At 32.1% G+C, this 24,532-nt stretch overlaps 1 protein-coding gene across 2 annotated transcripts; it reads right to left on the bottom strand.

Moving 5' to 3' along the window:
• Positions 1-11,596: 11,596 nt before the first annotated feature.
• On the bottom strand, positions 11,597-24,328 carry LOC140007714 (uncharacterized). 2 transcript variants are annotated; one of them, XM_072050800.1, is made up of 10 exons: positions 23,970-24,328; positions 22,129-22,282; positions 20,536-20,710; positions 19,659-19,774; positions 17,708-17,767; positions 16,039-16,186; positions 15,533-15,599; positions 12,951-13,022; positions 12,757-12,822; positions 11,597-12,015 (listed from the first exon to the last, which is right to left on the bottom strand). In XM_072050800.1, exons 1-10 carry the CDS (start codon positions 24,195-24,197, stop codon positions 11,881-11,883), a joined length of 1,221 nt encoding a protein of 406 aa, XP_071906901.1. In that variant the 5' UTR covers positions 24,198-24,328; the 3' UTR covers positions 11,597-11,880. The 2 variants fall into 2 exon arrangements, with proteins under 2 accessions (XP_071906901.1, XP_071906902.1); XM_072050801.1 differs by lacking the exon at positions 20,536-20,710 and having other exon boundaries at positions 19,659-19,709.
• Positions 24,329-24,532: the final 204 nt, after the last annotated feature.

The following is a 24,532-nucleotide window of genomic DNA, read 5'->3' on the forward strand; positions in this document are numbered from 1 at the left end:
GAAGGATCTAATATTATTGTATGACTTTAACATCATCGGGACTAGAATTGGAATTGGGTGGTAAACAAAAAAGTTAAGTAATTTTAAAGTCATACAAATATTGCATTCTTTCTTATTTGTACTTAAAAAAAAAAAAGAATTGAGCCCCCCCTCTTTCTATTTTTTCAATATTAATAAGATTGCCAAAAAGAAAGAGACTAATGCTTTAACTTTTTTTCCTTGATACTAAAAAGGAGAAGACCTACTCTAAATTTTTTATCGTTTTATTATACAAAAAAAAAAGAGAATATTTTCATCTAAAATATTTTAACTTGCTAAAGTGGTTTAACGGTGGGATAAATTACCTAAAAAATAACTCTATGAGATAAATTAATAATAAGGCTATAGTTTATAGTGATAATGTGATAATAATTTTAAGGGCTAAATATACTTTTTCACTTGAATTAACAAATTCAGTTAAGTCTAACTATTAATTTTGGGAGTAAAGTGACTAAAAAGTAAAGTTAAGGGAGAAATCGATAGTGGCACCAAATATTAAGAGAATAAAGTGATAATAACCTATTCCACAAAAATGGTTCCCTTTTTAGGGAATCTTTTTTGACAAACAATTGGAAAAATGCTGTAAAAATAGCATAGTAATTAGATAAATGCTTTGAAGACATTTGCAAAGTAAAATTTTAAGTAATACTTTTTTTTTTTTTACTTTTTTGATATAAAGATTTTTATTTTTACACAAGAATGTTTGGATGCCGTTTTATCCATCCAACTGTGTAAGTGTCAAAAAATTTCTACACTAACGGTATAAGAATGATTATATATTCAAAACATATTTTTCATCTTCCCGTTCTTCCTTTTCTTTTCTTTTTTTTTTTTAAAGTTTCTTGCAGTATATCTCTAGGAATATTTTTTGGTCCGAGTTGTTTTCTTTATTCTGGATTTGGAATTAACCAACTTTCTCCAGCTTTAAGTTCATTTTCAGTTACATTATTGTCTAATCATCATTAAATGCAAAATGCTTTATTTGAAATTCGCAGTTGTGCCTGTGCTTTTCACACATGGTGTATTCTCTTGATACAAGAAATTGCACAAGAAAGGTGAATTTTGGATCATCTTTCTATGTAAAGAGCATTTCAAGAAAAAAAAAAACTATAGTAAAAGAAAGGGTAATTGGAGGATGAAATATGTTCTAAGAGGTCTGCAAATGTAGTCATATGTGGCCCGGGTGATTTAGCAGAACGAAGACAAAACTCAATAGATATCAGGTGTATCTTAGTAAGACAAACCAATTAACATCCCAAATCCGTCAAAGGCTACAAAAGTGTTTGTCTAAGGGTGGCCAATAGGGTTTCTTAGCCTCTCATGCATGCTCAATTGGATCCTATTTGCTGTTAAACAAATTATCTGATCTATATTTATTTTTGTCCTAAAAAAGTAGGATCTGACTCGAATTATATTTATTTTATTTTAAAAAAAAAGTGGAATAGAACTCAATCCATATTTATTTTTTCACTAAAAAAATGATACTTGACATTTTATCCATAAAAAATAACTACATGTGGGTCACGTGATGATTTCAAGTTAAAAGTGGTTGAAAACTTAGATTGGAACTAAATTTTGCTAATTTAAATTTGTAAGGTACGTAAGTTAATAGTTTAAAATTAAGGATAATTTAACAAAATATGAGGGAGGTTTTGAACGATTTTTTCTTATAGAAAGTAATATTTGTGAGTAGATGTGTTTAAATGGCAGATTAGGCAAAAAAAAAAAAGGTATCCTAACGAATATCCATTAGAGAGGCCCGATAGGAAATTATTTTCTTTCTTGCTTTTATTTTTTAGAACTTTCTATTTCATCCTTCCAAGGCGTGGATATACATGCAAGGGTGTAATTCGAATCAAAAGATTCTAATTGCGAAATGATAACGATGGACATGAAACCACAATATAACGGTGAAATGATTTTGGTAAAAGCTACAAAAAAAGGGTTTTAATTCACATTTTATATCTTTGTGTTGGTGAACAATGTTTAAATGAGAGAGAGCAATTGTCATTCTCAAAACTTCTATTATGGATTAGGCTTGAAAATTGCAACAAAAAAAAAAAAAAAACAATGACTTCTCCTCATAATTGCACCTCTTAAATTTTTAAAAATCCCCTTAATAGAAGTATTTTGTTTTTCTATAAAAAATTGAAAATTACCCTTCTCCCTTTATATTGACCCCCAAACAAATAATTCCAAAATGTATTTCATAATATAAAGTATATTGGGAGCTAGAGTCGGAAATAAAAAATCAATACCCTTTAGATAAGAGATAATTCTACTTCATTTAAAGTTAAGTCCATACAAGAAATACAACGCTATTCTCAACCTTGTTAACAAAATAGAGATACCTGTGCTAAGGGTACCAACCCAGTGCCATATGCACTAGCCCAAGAGAGTTTTGGAGGGTCCACGCCCCAGTTTGAGATGAGTTTTGGTTTGACATCAAACCAAAAGAGCAAGTCATGAGCCTTTGGACCATTAAGCATTTAGTGCTGTTTAGCCTCTTTTGTGTTTTTAGTTTTAAGTGTCTTTTGGACCTGGGAATTATTTCCTAAGGTTTAGTACTCTCTCTTTTGTACTCTCTTTCTATTATAGTAAATCTGTTACCACTTCGCCCGTGGACGTAGGTCAATTGGACCGAACCGTGTAAATTTCTTGTTTCTCTGTTTGATTTATTTCTTTTGTTATTGTCATTATTGAGTTGTCAAAAAAAAATAGAGATAACTTGTTTGATTTGCATTTTTGGGAGAAAATCTTGAGTTTTTTGAGAATATTTTTTTGACATATAACTCAATCACCCTTTTTCCTCACATATATCACATTTTAAAAAATGTAAGAATAATTTTCCTCTGAAACTCTTCATAAAATTGCAACCCAAACAAACTTAAGCCAGAAATGCTTTGCCCTAGTTAACAAGAAGATTAAATATGAGAGAGAACATCCAAAAACAATTGTCATTAGGAGTAGTCTTGGTCAAAGTAATAGGTGCCCTTGAGCGTAGAGCTTGTGGAGAAGAGATAAGCTATTACACGATAATCTAACAACCAATGTGATTCCCTTGTGCTGTCAGGGAAAACAATTTGCGTATCCAATGAAGAGTCAATTAATCAACTTTTTAAGTTTTTTTTCTTTTGAATGATATTATTGTCACTCTCCTTTAATTAGCCTAAAAGGGTGAAAAAAGTGCCAATAGCAAATTTCTTTTCTAATTGTGGGTTATTTTTTTTAACTATAAATTGCACCTCTGCACAACTGGTTGACACTAAATCAATGCCCATTTTTACATATTCGGGCGTTATGGAAGAAACCAGATTTATCACAATATGAATGGAAATTAAGTGACTTGTGAAGTTGAACAAGAACTAGTAGCATAACTGCATAAGTATCAAAGTAATGTGTGCAATGAATGTTTCAAAATTTTGACAATAAGGTGTAATTTGTACCTTCAAAAAACTATTAGGCTGCAACACATATTTGATCAATTAAAAAAAGGTAAATATTTCGGAAAGAAAGAGATATCAAGAAAAAAATGTTCATTAAAAGAAGAAAGTTGTAAAGTTTATGTCAATATTTTTTGCGTCACAAGGGATTATTTAAGAAGCCTCCCATGAAGCTTCTAACAATATCACTTGGCCACCCCAAAATTTGAAAATTCTCACTTGCCTTCCCTACTTTAGTTTTTTTGTAATATTTGCAACCCATTTCAAGTTAGGGCATAAAAAAGTTATGTTCATGATTGTAATATATTTCAAGTTATTTTTACAAGTATTGTAAATAATTTATCATTTTTAATGTTTAGTTTTTTTGTCCAAAGAAATGAAAAAAAAAACTATCATAGGGTCTTTCGACCTCATTATCAACTTTTAAATTTTCATTAAAAAAACTACATGAACCAAGTTTACAAAATTAAGAGATAAATTTGATGTGTTATGACAATTAATACACCATAAGTAAAGGGCAAATTTGGAAGAAGACTATATTCTCTCTCCCAAAATGAATTTTTCAATATTACATTTTGAAATGAGTTGCAAATGATGCCAAAAAAAAAAAAAAGAGTAGCAAATGTTACAAAAAAAAAAAAACTTAAATGGAGAAGGCAAATAAAACTTTTCAAAATTTGAAAGTGGCAAGTGATATTGTAGAAACCACTGGCCTTTGGGCTTATAGTCACCACTAAGCCAATTAAGGCTTGGTGGGGTGGGAGACAAGGTTTTCACCAATTGTCACATTAAGTGGTTTTTTAAAAAATTCAAATGGGTGCATAGTACATCCGTCTAATCCGATGATGGTTCAGTTCCTACCGACCCCCTTAAATTAAGACAGTGTAGGTTCCCACTGACACGTCTGGTCCTTAGATCCAATTGGGTTTCCCTTTAAATTAAGATAGTGTAGGATGTTACGAATAAAAGAAGTGACGATTGATCCAAAAAAGATATCGTAGAAAACCGATCAGAGACGTAACCTAGTTACATAACCCCAATATTGGTGAAGTTGTACACTTGTACTACAAGATAAACCGATCATCCACTATTCATTTCCCAAATTGCTTCTGAAAACGTACTATCAAATGCACCAATTCACAGTTCTTCGACAGGCACATAGAAAGTCTTACAAGCTATTGATAAAAATTCCTTGCATCGGTAAGTCATCTAGTCATTGGATTAAACTCGCATCCAATTCCCGGAATATCAATATTTACTGTACAAGAGTATTTATCGTACAAGAGTATTTATTGTACAAGATTATATATCTAATATCTAAGGATAAATTACTTTTTATCCTCATGTGATTTAGTACTTTAGCACATAATTCTCATATGATTTAAAAACATATATATAATCACCTCATGATTTTGGTAAAATGTCACCATTAGTTTTTTCGTTAAAACTATTGATCAATAGTAAAAAGTCAAAGTCGAATTAATAAATTGTCAAATTCACCCTTTCACTACTTTTTTTTCTTCTCTTTCTCTGTCTCTTTCTCTCCATGTGTGGAAAGAGTAGAGATGATTTTGAAAACCTATATTTTGACTTGAAAAATTTTAATTTTCTCCAAATATAAAAGAGATGGAAGTAAAATAAAAATAAATAAATAAGAAACAAAAAAGATGGAAGGAAAATATAAAACAAATAAATAAGAAACAAAAAAACCAAATCTTTTTTCACTACAAATATCATTATAGGTTTTTAAACCAAACCTTTAATAGTATTTTCTATTTCTTATCTATCTAATTTTTTATGTTTTGAGGAAAAAAAAAAAAGAAGTAATGAATGGGTAAAATTTTCAATTTATTAGCTTGATTTTGATTTTTTACTATTGACTGTTAGTTTTAATGAAAAAAAACTAACAGTGACACATTAACCTAAACACTGAAAGGATTATATATAAATTTTTAAATTATAGGAAGTTTATGCCGTAAATATCCACCCATAGGGGGATAAAAAATAATTTACCCAACATCTTAATAAGAATTACAATCCTCAATATCCCTCCTATACTTTTATCATTTTATCCTACATTTAGATGAATGTAGCATTTGTCATTGAAGGTTGATGGCCATGATTTAGCCAAAAAAAAATGTAAAAATCAGATCATATTTTATATATCGATTTTAACATCATGTATGAATCCATAAAATTTTGTTTCATAGTTATAAATTATTGAAAATGAGTTACATTTTAAAACAATTGAAATTACACCCTGTTGAATTGGACAAAAACAATCAGAAGCGATTTTTTTTATGACTATCGTGCCCTTAGTCCTTTCTGCTCATATTCTCTTCTTATAGTTTAATAATAGGGATAATTTCACAAACCTCCCCTGAGGTTTCTGACACTTGCACTGAGGCCCCTCCAAGTTTTAAAACTTTCACCTAGCTCCCTTGGCAGAGTATTGGGTTCCATTGCTGACATGCAGAGCTCTGAAATGACCTATTTGTCCTCAGAGGATGGTTTAGATGACTGACGTTAACTAAATTGACAAATGCATTTGGAGGTTGGTAATTACATTTAACTAGAATAATCAAAATTTAATGTCTAATAAAGGTGATTAAAAAACCATTACTCCTAGGCAAAACATATTACAATATCTGCCAGTTTCCTATAAAGAGTTGATATGTTATGGACAATTTATTTTTTTTTTAACTTTCACATATTTAATTTATGTTAAATACAAAATTTAATAGTTTTCCTTTGGGCGCTATTTAACTAATTTTTTTCATAAAGAAGTGGTATGTTTTCCATAAAGAATTGATACAAAACATACTACAAAACCTGCTAGTTTCCCATAAAGACATGGTATGTTATGAGCAATTTTTTTTTTTAACTTTCACATATTTAATATATATTAAATACAAAACATACCAGTTTTCCTTTGAGCGGTATTTAATCAATTTTTTTCATAAAGAGCTGGTATATTTCCCATAAAGAGCTGGTACAAAACATACTACAAAACTTGCCAGTTTCCCATAACGAGCTGGCATGTTATGGGCAATTTCTTTTCTTTTTTTTTTTTTTAACTTTCACATATTTAATTTATGTTAAATACAAAACACACTAGTTTTTCTTTTGACGCTATTTAACCAATTTTTCCCATAAAGAGTTGGTATGTTTCCCATAATAAACCGGTACAGAGTATGCTACAAAACCTGTCAGTTTCCCATATAGACTTGGTATGTTATGGGTAATTTCTTTTTTTCTTTTAACTTTTAAATATTTAATTTATGTAAAATACAAAACATACTAGTTTTCTTTTGAGCTGTATTTAACCAATTTTTTTCATAAAGAGCTTGTATGTTTTCCAAAAAGAGCGGGTACAAAACATATTATAAAACCTGTCAATTTCCCATAAAGAGCTGGTATATTATGGGCAATTTCTTTTCTTTTCTTTTTTTTTAAACTTTCACATATTTAATTTATGTTAAATACAAAACATACTAGTTTTCTTTTGAACTGTATTTAACCAATTTTTTTCATAAAGAGCTTGTATGTTTTCCAAAAAGAGCTGGTACAAAACATATTATAAAACCTGTCAGTTTCTCATAAAGAGTTGGTATATTATGGGCAATTTCTTTTATTTTTTTTTTAAACTTTCACATATTTAATTTATGTTAAATACAAAACATACTAGTTTTCCTTTGGGCGCTATTTAACCAATTTTTTCCATAAAGAACTGGTATGTTTCCTATAAAGAGTTGGTACAAAATATATTATAACTTTGATAATCATCTCTACCTTTTTATTAACAAGCAATTTTGTACTAATATAGGGAGGAAGAGGGTATTCATGGAATATAAATGTCATCTCTATCATGATAGTAATATTTTAATCCTAATTGGACTGAATTGTTACCAAAATTTGAAAAGCAAGGGAGCTAGGTGAAATTTTTAAAACCTGGAGGAGTCTCAGTACAAGTGTTAGAAACCTCAGGGGAGGTTTGTGAAATTATCCCTTAATAATATTAGTAAATATAGGACAAAACATCTTCCAATTAGGTAAAAAAAATGGAGTACATTTACAAGTACTACATGGTACCATAGACTAGTTGTTCCCAAAAGTAAGCTATAGCCTACAAAATCAACATTGAGATGTCATTGAGGTGAAAAATCAACCTCTTCTGCAAATTGATTGTACAGCATTATTTCAAGACAACAGTCAAGAAGGGACCATTCACCTTTCAATTAATATCTTGGCAAATCATTAACTGAACTCCTGACAAAGTTCTGATTCATTTGTTCCAACTCTTCTCGAAATGCAAAGCGAACAATTTAGCACGGTACTTGAGAAGTTGGCATAGGGTCCCCCATCATCATAAATTCGTGTCCCTTTTGAACACTTTCATGCAAATTAGAAAAGGGTAATTTCTTAAACATCTTCTAAGGTTTGTAGCAATATCATTCAGGACCTTTCAAGTTTTTAAAATTTTATTGACCTCTCTTATCAACTTGATAAGATTAAATATTCTTATCAAAGGTCATAAATTAACAACATTACCCTTGCTCTTAATAACTATTTAATCAAAAAGCCAAAAGAAAATAAAACTTTAAAAGCAAAAAAATGTAAATTCAAAAACAAATTGCTAACTAATAATGGTCTATATTTTTAATCTTAGGGTTATGCTGAGATATCAAAGGACGTGGATAAATTAAATCTAATCAAAATCAACCACTTAAGAGAATTTTGGAGAGTAATTAAGACTTTAAAAAATTTCATGCACAGTTAAAATTAACGAAGTCAAGATGTTTTTTTGGAGAAATATATTTTAATTCATGGTGTAGTTTAAGTTATATTAAAAATTAAAATAATCTCTTCATATGTGTGAATTTGCAAGGTATAAATTTTGCTTTTGTTTCAACACATCTAAAATAAATAGTTTACGTCAATAAATTTACACCTTATAAAAATTTAAACTTATCTTATTCTTTATTGTTGTTATAAATTCCATAAATATGATAACATAAGGTTAGTATTGGAACAAAAGTTTTATCTTTCTTGTATTTTCTCCAAAGGGTTTAAAATGTTATAAGAAATGTCAATTTAGGGGAAATAAGTGAGATTTTAAAAACTTCAAAGGATCTGAGTGGTATTATGAAAAATCTCGGAGGAGGTTTCTGAAATTATCCCATTAGAAAATCATATACACTAGATTGAAAGTCTCATATGAGATTCTTTTGAAAATAATTGCGCACAGACGGTCCCTCACATTTGTAGATTACTCTTTTTCAGTCATTATATGTAGATTAATATATTTTGGTCCACCACATATTTAAGATACTTAGAATGACCAAACATTTTGGTATTCCACGAACAAGTTTAGGCAATTCTTGACTTAAATTGACCTTGGGGTAATATCTTTAATATTTTTTAATGCAATAATTACCCAAAGTGTAAAGCAAATAAAGCAATTTAAAATTCTTAAGATATAAATTTGGGTTAATTTCAGTTCGTTATTAAATGTTGGGACTTGGGAGTAATTCTACTATTCATGCTAAGCCGTTTAACCCTAAACTATAAATCACATACTATGAGGAAAGAGTAACTATGACTTTGAAATTTACAATTTGCTATAAAGTATAAAGAAAGAACTATAGGTACTTTGCTTGTGAAACTCCAATATACACTCTAACCACGCTATCCTATGACTAGAAAAATAAGGTCCCGTTTACATTGCTATTTTAGTAGTTTTGTAGAGAAATGTGTTGTGACTATTTGATGCATGTGAAGTAAAAAAATAATTAAAAAATGTGTTCATAAAAATATAAAACTTTTTTATTCAAAATACCACATAAGTTAATTTTGAACCTCTTGCAAGATGCAAGCTCCATCACATAAACTGAATAAATAAAATTTTTTGTTCAAAAAATAATCTTATCAATAAAATACAAGACATCAATACATTCATCCTAACTGTATTAAAAAAAATACTAACTGTATAAAAAATTCACTAACAATTACGAGAATGTAACCAAGTAAACAAATTAAAAAAAAAAACAATTAGGAGAAAACCTAGTTGATATTTCTTGCAAATTAGTTTTCACAGTGAATATTGGTTCTTTCTTTGTGATGGTTAAAATAAAACATATATAGGCAATCCGTACGAGGCCCTTCAAAGGTTTCATTTATTATTTGCCAAAACTTTCATAAAAGCAGAAGCGTGTAGATAAAGTAATTAAAGTTGGTTCCCCTTTAAAATGTTATTTGATCCCTAGGAGGGGCTTTTGACTGCTGTGCAGCAGCTCAGTTGACGTTGATGGAAATTGAAACCATGCCTTTAAGGCTTTGGTGGGGTGGGAGCCTCCATCAAATTGCCTATTCAAAAAAATTTAGACCGTGTATTGATTCGATGATGGTTCTGTCCCATCGATTTCCTGTAGGTCCAATTAGACTGTCCCATAGTTAGATTAGAATAAAATAGAAGTAGGAATGACGATTGACAAAAAAAAAAAAAAAAAAAAACTCCCAGGTTTCCCAGCAGTTTGGCTAAACTGGCTTGGCTTCCGTTACATTTGGTATCAGGACCTTCTAAGTTCTAACTCCATTTGATTACTCCTTCCATCCCAATTTGTTTATCTAAACTACTGTCTCAGTGCACCATTCGCCTGATTTCCTCTTCTAGTAATGTCATGACTAATATTTTAGAAAAAATATCACAAACATTTTGGGATGGAGGGAGTATTATTTTAGAATTTCTAATTTAGTTTTTGAGATTGCATATTCTTTATAATCATTTTAAAGGCAAGAAGCTAGAATAAAGAGCATTGCAAATGATCTTTGTGCCTGTAATTTACACTCAAATTAATATCTTAATATACATGTTTATATTTGTTGCTTGACGTTGTTTGAGACACCTTTTGCTTTCACTTGACAAAATAACTATAACACTTGAAATCATATTAATGGTTGCCACTAAACACTCTTGGTGACTAAACAAATTCTTAAAAAAAAAAAAACAGAAACAAAGAAATACGTGAAACCTTAAAAGGGAAAAAAAAAAAATCAAGAGTGCTGATTTTTTTCCGTAAGTGAAAAGATTTGAATATAAGATTTCTTACTTACAATTCCTCCTATCTTACCACTCAATTCTTTCCCAGTGCTGATTATCTTCTAGGTGGGTAGCAGATTATGGCAAGCAAACTTGAATGATGCCCCCTTTATTTAAAAAAAAAAAAAAAAATCTTTAAAGATGACCGGTTTGTCAAGAGTGCCGGTATGCATTTTTATATAGAATATATTACTAAATGGTATCATCTACCATGCGGTATACCACATTTGTGGTATCTCATGGGATGTACAGCTATATATACCCAAAAAAAAAGGTACACTTTTTGCAAAAGTCAGTACAAATGGCCTTTGCAGAAAAGAGCCAAAATATGGCATCCAAGCGAACCTTTGCCACAAAGATTTCTGTTTACTTCTCATGCGTATGTACCTCGTTTTGTATTTCTTAATTTCAGCAGCATTTTTGAACAATTGACTAACCATAATATATTTCAAAACATACTTTTTTAATTTATGGTTTTCTAATATTTTCATTATCAATTAACACTGTAGTCGAAATATTGGCACTCAACATTGTAACAGACCTCTCATTATCATTGCCGATTTTTTGACCGAGTTTTTTTCCCCTTCTTTTGGTGGAATAATTCGATGAATTAATTGCTTTGGCGTCATATATCCCAACTTAGCTTTGTTGAACTGATGGGAATACTGAGAATCTTATTTTAGATGAATTAACTTCAATAAGAATTGCCCAAACAAATTGTATGTTATTGTAAATTGGTTTCTCTGACAAAATGAAGCATAGCAAAGGATTGTTACTGCATACGCTTTATCTAGAGAAGAGGCAAACTCATCAAATCTTATTTTAGATGAACATCAGATTGAAGATTTCTTGGTGCTCAATATATATGTATATGTGTGTATATATATATATATAGACATGTATAGACACACATCATGATTCCAACATTAATGGAAATTCTCGACAAAGAAACAGCATCTTTATATTTTTTGACTCTTAAAAAATCGTTTTGAATTAGGACAAGAAGATGCAAAAATGAGCAAGCAGCAAAATTAGCACGTTGTTAAGCTGTTGCCTGCAAAACTCCCCCCAGAGTAAAAAAAATACAAGATGGTCACAAATTCTATAGTACAGTCTATATTGATATCCTTGTCATCTCTATTTTGCACAATAAAGCTGTCGCTGATACGCAGGTAGGAGCTGTAAAGTCACAGGTGGTATTGAAACCCTTTTGGCATGAAGGCAAGCACAAAAGAGTCTTTTCTGCACCGAATTGGGGTGAATATATCCTCGACAGATTGAGTTCAACAACAAAATGTTTCAATCAACCTCTTTTTCGGGTCCAACGTACATAGTACAACATGCTGAAATCAAGATAAGTGTACAGCCAACTAGTCTACCAAATGTTGGAACTATTCTAGATAAGCTCATTCCAAGCAATTGAGTTGAAGCAGCCTAATAACAACACCAAGGAGAAGGAAAGAGGATGCAATTAGCAAGAGATATTGTGTTAGGTTTCAAATGCAGTCGTGTAACTAGCATGAAATTAGGATATCAATTCAGCAACTATAATAATTATACAAGAGCCCAACAAATTCCAAATTCCAAACTCCATCTAACTGCTAACAACAGGGCCTTTAACTGCTACACTGTTAATCGTGGTGTTTGAACTAACTAACAACTTCCTATTAGCTAACACTTCTTTCCCGGCTTGTAAATTGCGGAGCGGATTAGAAATCTAACACTTCCATAAGACACTATCACAAACATGAAAGCATACAACTGCATATTTTTCCCTTTCAAGGATTCTCGTAGATATGAATCTCGAGTATATGTGGAGGCATATGGAAAAACTCATTAAGTCAGTGTTATTACATACTGTCAGTACAACTGATCAAATGTTGCATACTGTCATTAAGTCAAAGTTATTATCCAAAAAATAAGAAAAAAATCATTAAGTCAATGTGATCACATAACTACTTACAGATACAGGAGAACTCCCACAATAATAGGCCAGTTTGTTTCCACCTTTTTTTAATATATAAATTACCAAAGCCATAAAATGTATCATGACATCATCAGAAAGACACTGCATGTTCCTAACTGAATGTTACCACATAGAGAGTGAGACAGCTGGTATAAAAGAACTGCATCATATCCAGACTAAATGGTACAGTATGAAGCACTACATAACACCTGAAGATACAGAATATTCACAACTTTGCTGGTTTTCTCAAGCTGAAGTGCACGTGCTACAGTTATCTGAAGAGAGAAAAAAGTGTCAATGGGCATCCAAGAAATAGTTATGATCAATATTCAGCCACAATTCGTTTTCAGATCAAAATTTGAAATTCAAACAATGTGAAAGGATTAGAGCTTCAGAGAGTGACCTCTGCCAAGAAAGCTAATGAACCAAGTATCACCATCAGAAGAAGAGTATAAAAACCAGGAAGCACAAAACCCTACATGAGTACACGAAAAAGAAATAGTTGTAAGAAAGCAAGATAAAAAATGATACATCATGTAGTTGGTAAACAGCAGATGTCTTTTAAATCAGTGCAATGTCTAAAACACGCAAAAGAAGCACACATCAGACGATCATTTACATACTTTTGTCCATGCCATTCGAAGCAAAAGATTACAAATTACAATCTTTATTCAACAAAAGAACCTAAACCAAGAGATATGATTAAAAGCTCGTGTCATCTTAATGCTTAATTCACTTAGAGAATAGAAAGGCTACAGCATTTACCTACTGAGTAAATATATATGGCCAAAAGACTCCACTTGTACATTGGATCTGACCTTTTACATTTTCTTGCACATAAAAGGACCTTCTAAACAATTTTCACAAGATTAAAATGTGCCCATAGGTATATCTATCTCAGGATGACAATCGACAAGCAACAATAGATTCTGCTGTTCGAGGTTAACCCGTGACCATGTAAGAATTACAACTCCAACAATCTACCTTTTTTTTCTTTTATTTGCACTTGCATTTTCTAATCTTTTATGTGGCAGTATATGTTGGCTTTCTAAATTACATTCAGTAACAAAACCATCCCATTAGTACCTTATACAATTTGATTTTCTAGTCAAGTTGTTGATTATATTTGAACTCCAACTTTCATATTAGCTTTATCAGTAAACAAAGGCATAAGATTATCTGCTGATAAACTTCCTTAGAATTTTGCTTTTACTTGAGTAGTTTATGCCAATAAAACTAAATAAGTTTGAAATTGCTATAATCTGTTAGGCAAAAAGGAAAAAATAGACTACCAAGCAAAGCCACAATAAAACCAAGTAGATCCAATGCACTCATCAGACAACCATAGTAGAAGCAACATTTTTTGTATGATTTATTGGGGTCAGGATTCTATAAAAAGAAAGTAAAAAAGGAAAAAAGCTCTTGTGTAATTCTTCTCCTTATTTCTGTCCTTGTGATGGCAAGATATAAGCTGCATAGTTGAAAGGAAAAACTCCGGCATTCAGGTCCGTTGAAAAGTTAATAATATTGTTATTACCACTGCTTGAGGCACACTCCATTTGTGTGCTACACAAGGGTGTGCTAAATAAGCAGAGAGAATGTAATTGTTGATTTAGGAGGTGATATATAGTCAATCTAGTAACTCAAAACCAGTTAGGAATTTTTTGAAACCACAAAAAATGACATGACACTAGTCTATCTTCAGGCTATAGATAGAGTAAGAGAAGATTATTGAAAGGAAAAGTCTACAATAAGTCTTTTTAATGAGATTGTATGTCCTAAACCTAAATGAAACATGAGATTGCATGTCTTCACAAAAGCACAGAATCTTTTTGAGGATGACGGCAGATAGGAGTAATTATCCCAAACTCTATGCCCAAGCCAAGAAAGTGTATATTTTGGACAAAAGAAACTACATGAGCAATAAAAGTGAAGGGGACTGAGTCTTGTTATGCAGGAGACTAAACAGACTAATCCTTCTCTCTTACAGATACCTTAGTCTCTTTTTTTCCACGAGGGGGATGAAGGGGGTTAACATACTGAGCTATCCCTTCTCTATCATTTTTTTGTGAGTTCTGAGCTCCTAAGCACCTTGCTATAAAGTTCTTAGGGCTGTTTAAAGTAGCTTCCATTCGCTCATTGTTATTTCCTAATGCCTTTAGTGCATGGACTGATATTATACAAAAAGCAAAAGAAAAACAGTACTTCCCTAATGAGAGCCCCAACTAGAATACAGTGGTGACCAAAATATCATACAAAAAGCAAAAGAAACTTGCAAAAGCATATAAGAAATAAATAGTATCTATAAACAGCTTGAAACCAATGATGAATTACCTTTACTTTTCAGTTTTAACATTAAAAAGGCATGGGCACATTGTAAGACAAGATAAATGGAGAAAGATAAAGATACTCAGTTGAATATTTTTTTTTTTTAAATGCGTTTTAGGAGATATCAGTTCAAATGAAACCTGAAAATTGTCAGCAACTAATGGCACAGAATAATCACTTAAAAGTTTAACTCATCCAAATGAAATTGTGTTAAACAACATATATGAGAAAGTTATACACCCTCATTACACAAAAAGGAACTACATTTCTAGCAGCCGTCACAATTACAAATCACGCATTAGAGCACATTGGTAACATTAAAAAGGGAGTAGAAGCACCTTAGATCTCTTGAAATTTCATATGAAAAGACTTGCACCACATTCACCACCTACCCAGTCCCCAAGTGATTTAAGTCTCGATAAAAAAAATTTTTTTTTTTTTGACAGTCACAACAAGTCATGGTGCAACTAGATGCAATAGCTTTCAGATAAGCAAATAATTGCAACCCTTTTCAATTTAATTTGGAAAACATCATCATTTCAAATATCCATAAACTTGCATGTAATAACACATCTAGGCAATAGCTCATAAAGAAACATGAAATGAATGATACAAACATACAGCAATAAGAAATTTTAACTCAAATTGCAATCTTACTTCAAAGATGAATGCACATATTGCTGCAGCAGGAGTGGCAAATAAGCCAAATGCAAAGACAGTGAGTCTGAAACATCAAAAGAAAACTATCAGAAAAATTGGGAACAGATAAAAAGGCCAATTATGACATACCCACTCATGTAATTTGTATACTTCAAAGGTGTCCAAGATGAAAACTAACATCACAATTTGTTTGGATGAATATCACTGGTCTATCTGATTAAAGCCTCAAACCAAAAAGACAAATAACAGTTCTCAATGTCATAGGAAAGCAACTCTAGTATATTTATTAATGTAAGAAGACAACCAAAGGAGCAAAATATACATTGATAAATAGGACCAAAAGTTTTAGAAATGTAACTTTATTAAATGGGGTAAACCAAAGTTCTTTTCTCCCTCCATTTCCCCACTAGTCAACTATACTCATCCCACCCATCTTCTGAAGTGTAGGAAGTAAATATGTACAAATCAATCAATGAACCAGACAAGCAAACCATTGATCTTACAAAGGTTGATCAGCTGCCTTAGCTCCAGCCCTTATAAAGCAGTAGCTAACTCCGCCAACTGTTGATGAAACTAAACCAACTAGAACTGCATATAAATGATTACTTCCCTTGACATAAGAAATATTTGCTTCTCCAGCTTCAGTTGAGCCTGCCACAAAAAGTTGGACAAATGACACTAATAACAAACAATTCAGTAATGCTAAAGCAGGACATAAGGTATCTGATTATACTATTAGAACATCAGAGGGTGCAGAAAAATTTTATCACTCCTCTTATTTATGATCCCAAGGAAAATAGTAGAGGACAATGAAAATCCTTAAATGGTTTTATGCCTATGGTGGTAAAACTTATTTTAGAAGGCTTTAAGATATTAAAAATTTAGGAACTTGCTAACTAGTTAAAAAGTATAGATGGAAATAGTGCTCTTACAAATATAAATAATAACAGCAACCAGAAAACTAGAATTTTGAGAGAAGCTTTGCAGGATAGTTGCTAATTAACAGGGAGATCCTGGGTAATTTCTGATTTTACAGCATTTCAGATCATTGTACTACTAATTAGAGTATAGATTTCTCTTGCATAGTAGCATAGACCTTTAAAATTTCCATGAATACCATAGAAAAAACTAATGCTTTCTTGACCTTTCATGGGTCAACTACCAGAGAATACATGGCAATCCTCTGCATAGCTTTCAAAATGAAATGACAAATGACAGCTCTTCTAAGTGTTGTGGCAAAATATCAGTCAGGAAATTGTAAGCTAGGAAAAATAATCACCGATTATCCGCTGCTTTAGCAAAATTAATGGTTTGGAATTGAATTCAAACAGGAATCCTTTGGAGCAAACATGCCGAATATATTCCTAACCCTGAAAACATTTACATAAGGATTAAGGACAGCCTAAGCTAGATTAGCTTCAGCTGGGTAATGTTATCTTTCTTCTCTTTTAAAGGTAGTTCACTTGCAACAATTCAGAAAGGAGATTTGTGATCTTAGTGGTACTCTAGTAACTGAACATGGACAAATGGAGACTGTATAAGCATTTGAGCTGTGTAAAGAGATGCACTGGCAAGTTAGGACAGTGCCATAGAAGTATCTATTACTTCTTGCATTTAGTATCCCAGTTTCACGCTAAAGTTTGTCAAATCTTGATAACAGCTTGAACTTTTTTTATTTCTTTCTCTAGAACTATTTCCAAGATCCAGCTTATTCTTATTTTTAATTAAAAAGCAATTAAATATCTAGCTTCCTTGAACTCTTGGATGCTAAATTTGAGGAATAAAATGGAATTACCCATGTCAAAGATGCATAAGGATTGCATAGCTAGAAATATTTTGTATTCTGATAAGTTGGCATTAAGATAAGGTTTGAAGATCCATGCACTAAGTACACTAAGCTTTTAATATGTCATCAGGCTTTTACACTAGGCAGAAATGACAGCTGCAAATATATCTTTCCATATATTTAGAGAAATATGCTTACTTGACTCAGTTTAACAGGTTGTGTTCTGTATAATGTGATCATTGTTATAGAAGTTGAAACAAACATAAGGAAAATGAAAATGCAGGTACATGGGAATATCGATACTCAAAATTAATAAGTTGCATTCCTTCTTCAAGAAGCCAGTCTCATAGAATTACATAAGAAGCTCCACAAACTCGCTTGTTTACCTTGTATGTTGAGCACTGGCCGGAAGATAAAAAGTACGCCAAAGAAACTGCAAGCAAGACCTGTAGAGTGGGTCAAAGTAAACACAAAATGAACAAAAAAGAGGAATACAAAATAAAAAGAATATTTATATTTAAGGGACACAACAAGCAAAATGAAAGATAAGATATAGCTGGAACAGAAGATAGAAAACTTGAAACCTCTTTACACCCAAAGGTGAAGTAAAAATTGGAAATGACGAACTTGTCTCCTACAGTCTTCCAAATGACCCAACTAACTAGTAAACACTTCTAATGCACTGTGATCTTCAGATTCAACATAGGCAACAAGGATATGGTTAGACATCAAATTCGGAATGAAAAAGCAGCAATGTGAGCTTGTCCCTAATTATGCTCATTCCTTCCCTAATTAAACACCCCACTGTTGCATCAATAATGATCTTACTAACAAAACTTCTAAAACTTCTTGGCATTCATGGTGTATTTTCTGAGCATTAAGGTAACATTGACCTATTTTATCTTCCAATTTGCTTGTCCCTGTGGAATGGCTCTTACAAGAAACGAGATCTTGAACCATTTGTCCAATGAAAAGAATCTTTGGGGCATGCTTTAGATTCCTATATAACAAGAGGACCAGCTTTCTGATTAGAGGCAAGCAACATGGGAAAGCATATATTGGTGAGTTTGATGATTCAGCCTAAGTAGGAGGATTAATGAATGATGAATTATCTGTTAGAGGCCCAGTTGTTAAAAATCTAGTAATTCAGCTGCTTGATGCTAAAGCTGGTTCGGGAGTTGAAATAAGGAATCCTACAGAAACTTGTCCTCAAGGTGCCTCCCTGGAAACAACGGACGCTGAGCCTTAATGAGAGTTCTTATTGGAGAATACTGCATCACATGTCAATAAGCAGAAGACCTGCATCTGCTGCCCTTTGCTCTTAAGAATGTTTTTCGTTTGGTTTTAGCCACTAGAAATCAAGTCTTCTATAATCAACAGAATGAAGCAATAAATTTAAGGAAGAGTAAGTTTACTGCAAACATTGGCTAACTTCAAAAAAAACCATGTTCAGAGATTGGAAACAGTTTTGGGTTATGTAATGCTGTCACAGTATATTAATGATTCCTCTAGCATTGAGCATGGTTTCCAATATAACTGCATCAAAGATATTTCAGAAATTTTGGAAGTACTTTTTATGTATTTTTTAGGTTTGGCATGTAGTCCACTTGGATTAGGTTTTAAAAGCGCAAATATATTTGGGGTTGGAATCAAGTCCTATCAGCAATCGATAAAACACCAAGGATAACTTGTTGCTAAGGCACAAAAGTCAACCTCAATCAGATTTAGCTGGTCTCAACAATATTTCTCTGTATAGTATCTGATGCCAATGTCCCAAGGTAGGGCATCCCAAATGCTCCAATTAACGATGACCCTTCTTGTAGCTATAATTCAAGCTTTGCAGCCATTCTTTTAGAGTGTATGATGTTATTACAAGCCTAATGTCTTTAGTATTTAGGTCAAACTTCGCACTTACCTGTTCTTTAGAGCTAATTCAAAGCTTCATTTTCCTCTTTTACCAGAAGAATTTCAATACTCAGAAATCCGATATTCCTTAATCTTAACCAATGAAGATTGCATAATTTCCTTAACCAACTTCGTTTTTCAATTAGACCGTCTAAGTCGTACTAAGTAGTACTTGAAAACTTTTCTCAATGCGTCTTCAGGAAATTTTCTACTTCATGGAGAACTTGTAAACTTTTCTCCTTTTCTCTTCAAAAGACCTAGTTGTGTCCAAGGCCTACTAAGCAGTACTTCTAGACTTTTATCCTTATCTCTTCAGATTACCTTCTACTTCCAACAGACTGATAATTGCAAATAGGTTTGCAGTACATGTAATAGTTGCCTAAATTACAGATATATTGTCACTGTAGAATGTCTAATAACAAAGAAAATTACCTCCTATTTCTGCAATTTTTAACTTCTCATGCAATATGACTCTTGCAGCAACTGCAGCCACAATTGGAGTAGTAAAGTTCAACATGATTGCCTGAGAAAGAGGTACTCTTTGAATGCTGAAAAGGAAATTAGCTCACACATTGTCACAAGTAAATCATCAAAGTCCACAAACATAACTCACCAAAAAAGAAAAACCAAACGCATGGAACAGCAGAGTAAAATAAAAGAACAAAATATTTAATTATGCAAATGAGAACATCAACCCCCCTCCCCTCCCCCCCCCCCCCCCCCCCAAAAAAAAAGAACTAGCTCTGACGAACAACCCAAAAAATAGAAGAGAAAAGAAATTATATAACGGCTAAAAATGCTGCAAATGAGTTCCTTAGAAAGTCAAAGAATAGAACATGAGCAGATTTATTATCATTCCAACTGCCAATAAGGGTGATCTAAGTGCTACTTGAAAAACTGAAAGCAGCGTTGTAACAGATACAGTTTTTGCATAGTGGTGTGTAATATTGTGTAAGCTCAAAAGCTGTATTTGACAAAACAAAATAATTTAGCATGTGTACATCTAGAAAATGTTTAAGAACCAGAAAGTAAAAATGTAAGATAGATAAAAATATAGTGGCTTTATACACAATCTCAAAAGCACTCTAAGTTCTGCAGACAAGACTTAAAAGAAGCACTTCTGTAGCAACAGAGTATAGATACAATCTGTAATAAGTCCTCGGAAAAGGCTAAATCATGCTTCCACTTATTAAAATGATGTATAAACTGCATGGAAGAGAAATTTACAATAAACAAGATCAGCAGCTGAGCTTACTAAGTTGTTAGTCTGACCAAATGCAACTCAATTGGTTCAAGCATTAGAACTCACCAATAAATAAAACTCAACAATGACAGGTATCCCATGAATGCACTTAGAACCAATAGTTTTCTGACACTTGATGTACCAAATATTGGCTGTCTGCTTCTTTTCAACCATACAAACGACAAAATCAAAATAACTGTACATCTGGTAAATGCCATCTCAAAAAGAGGAATTGATTGAGCTGTCATTAAGGATGAGCAAAACGATTTATTCCATTAGAATGGGCACAACTTGAAGCATGGGAAGAGACAAGACATTACATGCCCTGAATGAAAAGATTACCCTGTCATTTTAATGACGAAAGATGAAAGTATAAAAGGACCCATTTCAATTAGAGATTCATATCAAAGTAAATAAAGGGGTAATCACGAAAACTCAGAACGAATGCTACATAATATACTTCTAAGATTTACCAAAAACCACCATTCTAACATCTAACTCTTTGCTCTGATTAAAAATCTGTATTGAGTTTCAAGATGGACATTATCGTGGTTGAAGCTAATATTGCAGAGCTGACCAAGCACTAAAAACAGAAAAATCTGTAACATGGTGACTTATAGAGCCAGGGCACCGTAAATCTTGCAGATCCATGGTCCAATTTTAAATGGAAAGCAGCATATTGAACTTGAAACATTTCTCACAATTCTCAAATATGTAAATAGTTGTTCAGCTTTAGCTGAAATGCCCACATTTGCATTAATTAAGCAGAAAAAAGAAAAGGATGTATTCAGACTTCTAAACAAAATAAATTAACTAGTAAAAAAAGAAACATTGCAATTATAGAGGAAAAAAGAGTAATATCCAGTCAATTCACCAAAGAATTGTCAATCAGTTAATTACATTTACTAAGACAAAAATTTAATGATTTATTACTTCATGAAAACATCTAAATATCATCTCTTCATATAATGGTTCAACTTTATATTTCTAATTGGATATTTTACCATCCAATTACTCTATGTATTATGGTCATCAAAGGACTGGAGAATCCATTAGTTTTGACAAACCAAAAAAGGATTTAACTGAAGGAAATCTCAACGTAAAGGAGATAAGAGGAAATCTCTGGCATAATTAAGCTTATATATGCCTTAAATGTCTTTGACTCTTTGACTCCTAAGACCACTATTTGACATCACCATAATTTAAAGCTATGCATACAATATTTTCCATGGTCGAGTGGGGGACATAGTCAAAGAAAATACAGCCAGTCATGGAGGAGAGGAGGGAAGCTCCCATATTTGAAAGATAAGGAACCTTCAAGCCCGAATCATGTACTCCACCTTTTCAATTGAAGGCCCAAATTTTCATCTACATAGTTCGGAAGGATTAGCTTTCACTCCTTACATTGATCACATAAAGTTATTAATGAGAGGACAAATCTTCACCAATCTCTTTCTCGTAAAGGAAGATGTAATTGGCCTCATGTTTATTCACACCAAGAAAAAAGATGATAACTAAATAAATCACACAAAGCTTATAATTGAAACCACAGAAATAAAGATCTCTCTTCAAAGTGCTAAGCAACTAACAACTTGTTCAAAATAACTTTTTGTTTGATTGAGAGCTATTATTCGTAAATTGAATCAGTGAGTTACTTACCAGTGAAAACATCTGAAAGAACTTCCATGATACAGTAGATAATAGATGATAAGGCCATGCATAGCATACCAGAGTACCTAGAACCATCCCATATCCAAACGGTAAACTGCACGAATGGTGATGTCTCTGTTTCAGCCAATCTTGTTATTTGCTCCTGTAAGATACTAAAAGTAAGAAATATAATAGCCTTTCCTATGTTTAACCAACATATTTGAAGCAGAACAAGCATAAGTGATTCATACCAATAAAACTATGGCCAGAAACAGTTTACTTCTCTGGGAAACCAAATTAGCACATGAAATACTAGCCATCAACCAGATAACAAATTCTACCCACTGATGCATTCTGAACAAGACTAGAAATTTTTTTTCTTGATATATGTGTGTAAATTGGAATAAAACACAAGAATCAAGCAGCAGTACAATGCCTTTACATGAGAATCCCAACTCAAGAAAATTAAAAGACAATAAAAACTAGACAGCCAAAACAAAGACTTTTGAAGCTTCAATTTAATCATAATGATCAGCCAACCACTAAATACTCATCCTACTGCAAGAATTGATACTTCCTATTTCAGACAGATGTAACTTTGACTCATCATATTTTCAAACAACATCAGAAAACTATAAAAAAAAAAAAAAAAATCAAAGGAAAACAGTAACAGATACAAAAGAGCTACTTATAGCATTCAATTAAATTTAAGGAGAAAGAGCAATATCCCAAATCCACTAGAAATCTAACACCAGTCATGTAAAACAAAGAGAATGATATTTCAGTAGGTAATCAAGTTCTTTTAAGTTATGTAGAAATAAGTGGCAAATAATGCCGTTACTCCCCTTTTCCAGTAAGGGTTTTGGTCAGTGAATTGTAATTAGTGTTTAGAGTTAACTACAGTAAACAATCACCAGCAATGACAGAATAGTCTATTTGCCCCTTCAAGAGTACTAACAGAATTAAACAGCTGGGACAAGATTAAAAGAAATTCAGATACTTGGGCTTCCATCTGAGGAGGTTAACCGTCATTAATGTTTTCTCTCCCACTTAGAAATTGTCAATTATGCTTCCTAAAGTATTGGAAGAAAACCAATAAAGTGAACAAGTTCCATGGAATTTCCAATGGGAAGAATATAAACCATCTCATCTTCATCAATTTCTCAGCTCAATCTTCAGCAATTCCTGATAATCTATCAAACTTAGAATCACTTGGCCATAAAATCCATCTTACTAAACCATCCACCGATCCAGCATTTGATACTACCAGATATTCATCGTCTTTCAAACAGGTAAAGTACTGGATCTAAAACCATTCCCTTTCAAATAATAATCAACCCTTTTTTTCAAACAATCAACCTTATAATAGCACAAAACTTTGATCGCCAGCTCAACACAACTAACCAAAAATCGAAAATTAAGTAGCTTATATTCAAAGCTTTGAAATTTCATCCTTTATCACAAATAAATAACTATTACATATATTTTCCTATTCATAAGTAGTTTCTCAAGAAATATAATTGACAGTGATCACCCAACAACAAAAAGAATACGATTCCAGTATAAGCAAAGTCAAGTCTATGCAATTTTAAGGAGTGAAGTTCAACTTAGATTAGAAACATATCCGAATTTCAAATACTAGCTCCAAAAATCTACTATACTAAGCTCGGCTTGATCAAATAAATAAACATTTTTTTCCGTTTGAGTAATTAACTATCTATAGAACATTATTTCTACTGTAAATTACACAAATAAACAAATGTTTGAAGCCAAAAAAAAAAATTCTCCATAAATACTTGAAATGAACAGACAAAATGTTGAAATTTTGCAAGATTTTCAGCGAAATTCACCTTAACAGGCCTTCTTCTGGAGTGAGAAACGGAGAAGATGTTGACTCTAGGTCTTTGTGATTGATTCAACAATGGAGTAATATGTTCATCGGAAATTGAAATCGCGTCCTCCATAGGAGAAGAAGAAGGTGATAATGATTCTGTTGCGGCGGTTGCGGTCATCTCCACTGCCACTCCACCACCGTGCTCAATGTCTTCTCCTCCGCTGTTGTCTGCCGGCGAAGCCATGGCTTCTTCTGCAAAATTTTGAGCTAAAATTTTTTGGGAATTTGAAATTTTAATTTTTGATCCACGGATGAATAAAATATATATAATAAGTCGTGGAAAGTATTGGGAGGCTTTTGGTCAAAAGTTTGAAAGTGAGGTATGTGCCACAGTGAATTAATTGCTCTTATATTCCAACAAAATTCTTTTAAGGTTTAATTATATTTAGCCCCCTGTAATTAATGATCAGTTGCAATTAACCCCTTACATTTATGAAATCTATAAATTACCTTTGATAACTAATAATCCAATTTATAATTCTCAAATGACACTTCTTCTTATTCTATTCTTTCTCGTTT

This window comes from Coffea arabica, chromosome 5c, assembly GCF_036785885.1.
Source record: "Coffea arabica cultivar ET-39 chromosome 5c, Coffea Arabica ET-39 HiFi, whole genome shotgun sequence".
Lineage (NCBI taxonomy): Eukaryota > Viridiplantae > Streptophyta > Magnoliopsida > Gentianales > Rubiaceae > Coffea > Coffea arabica.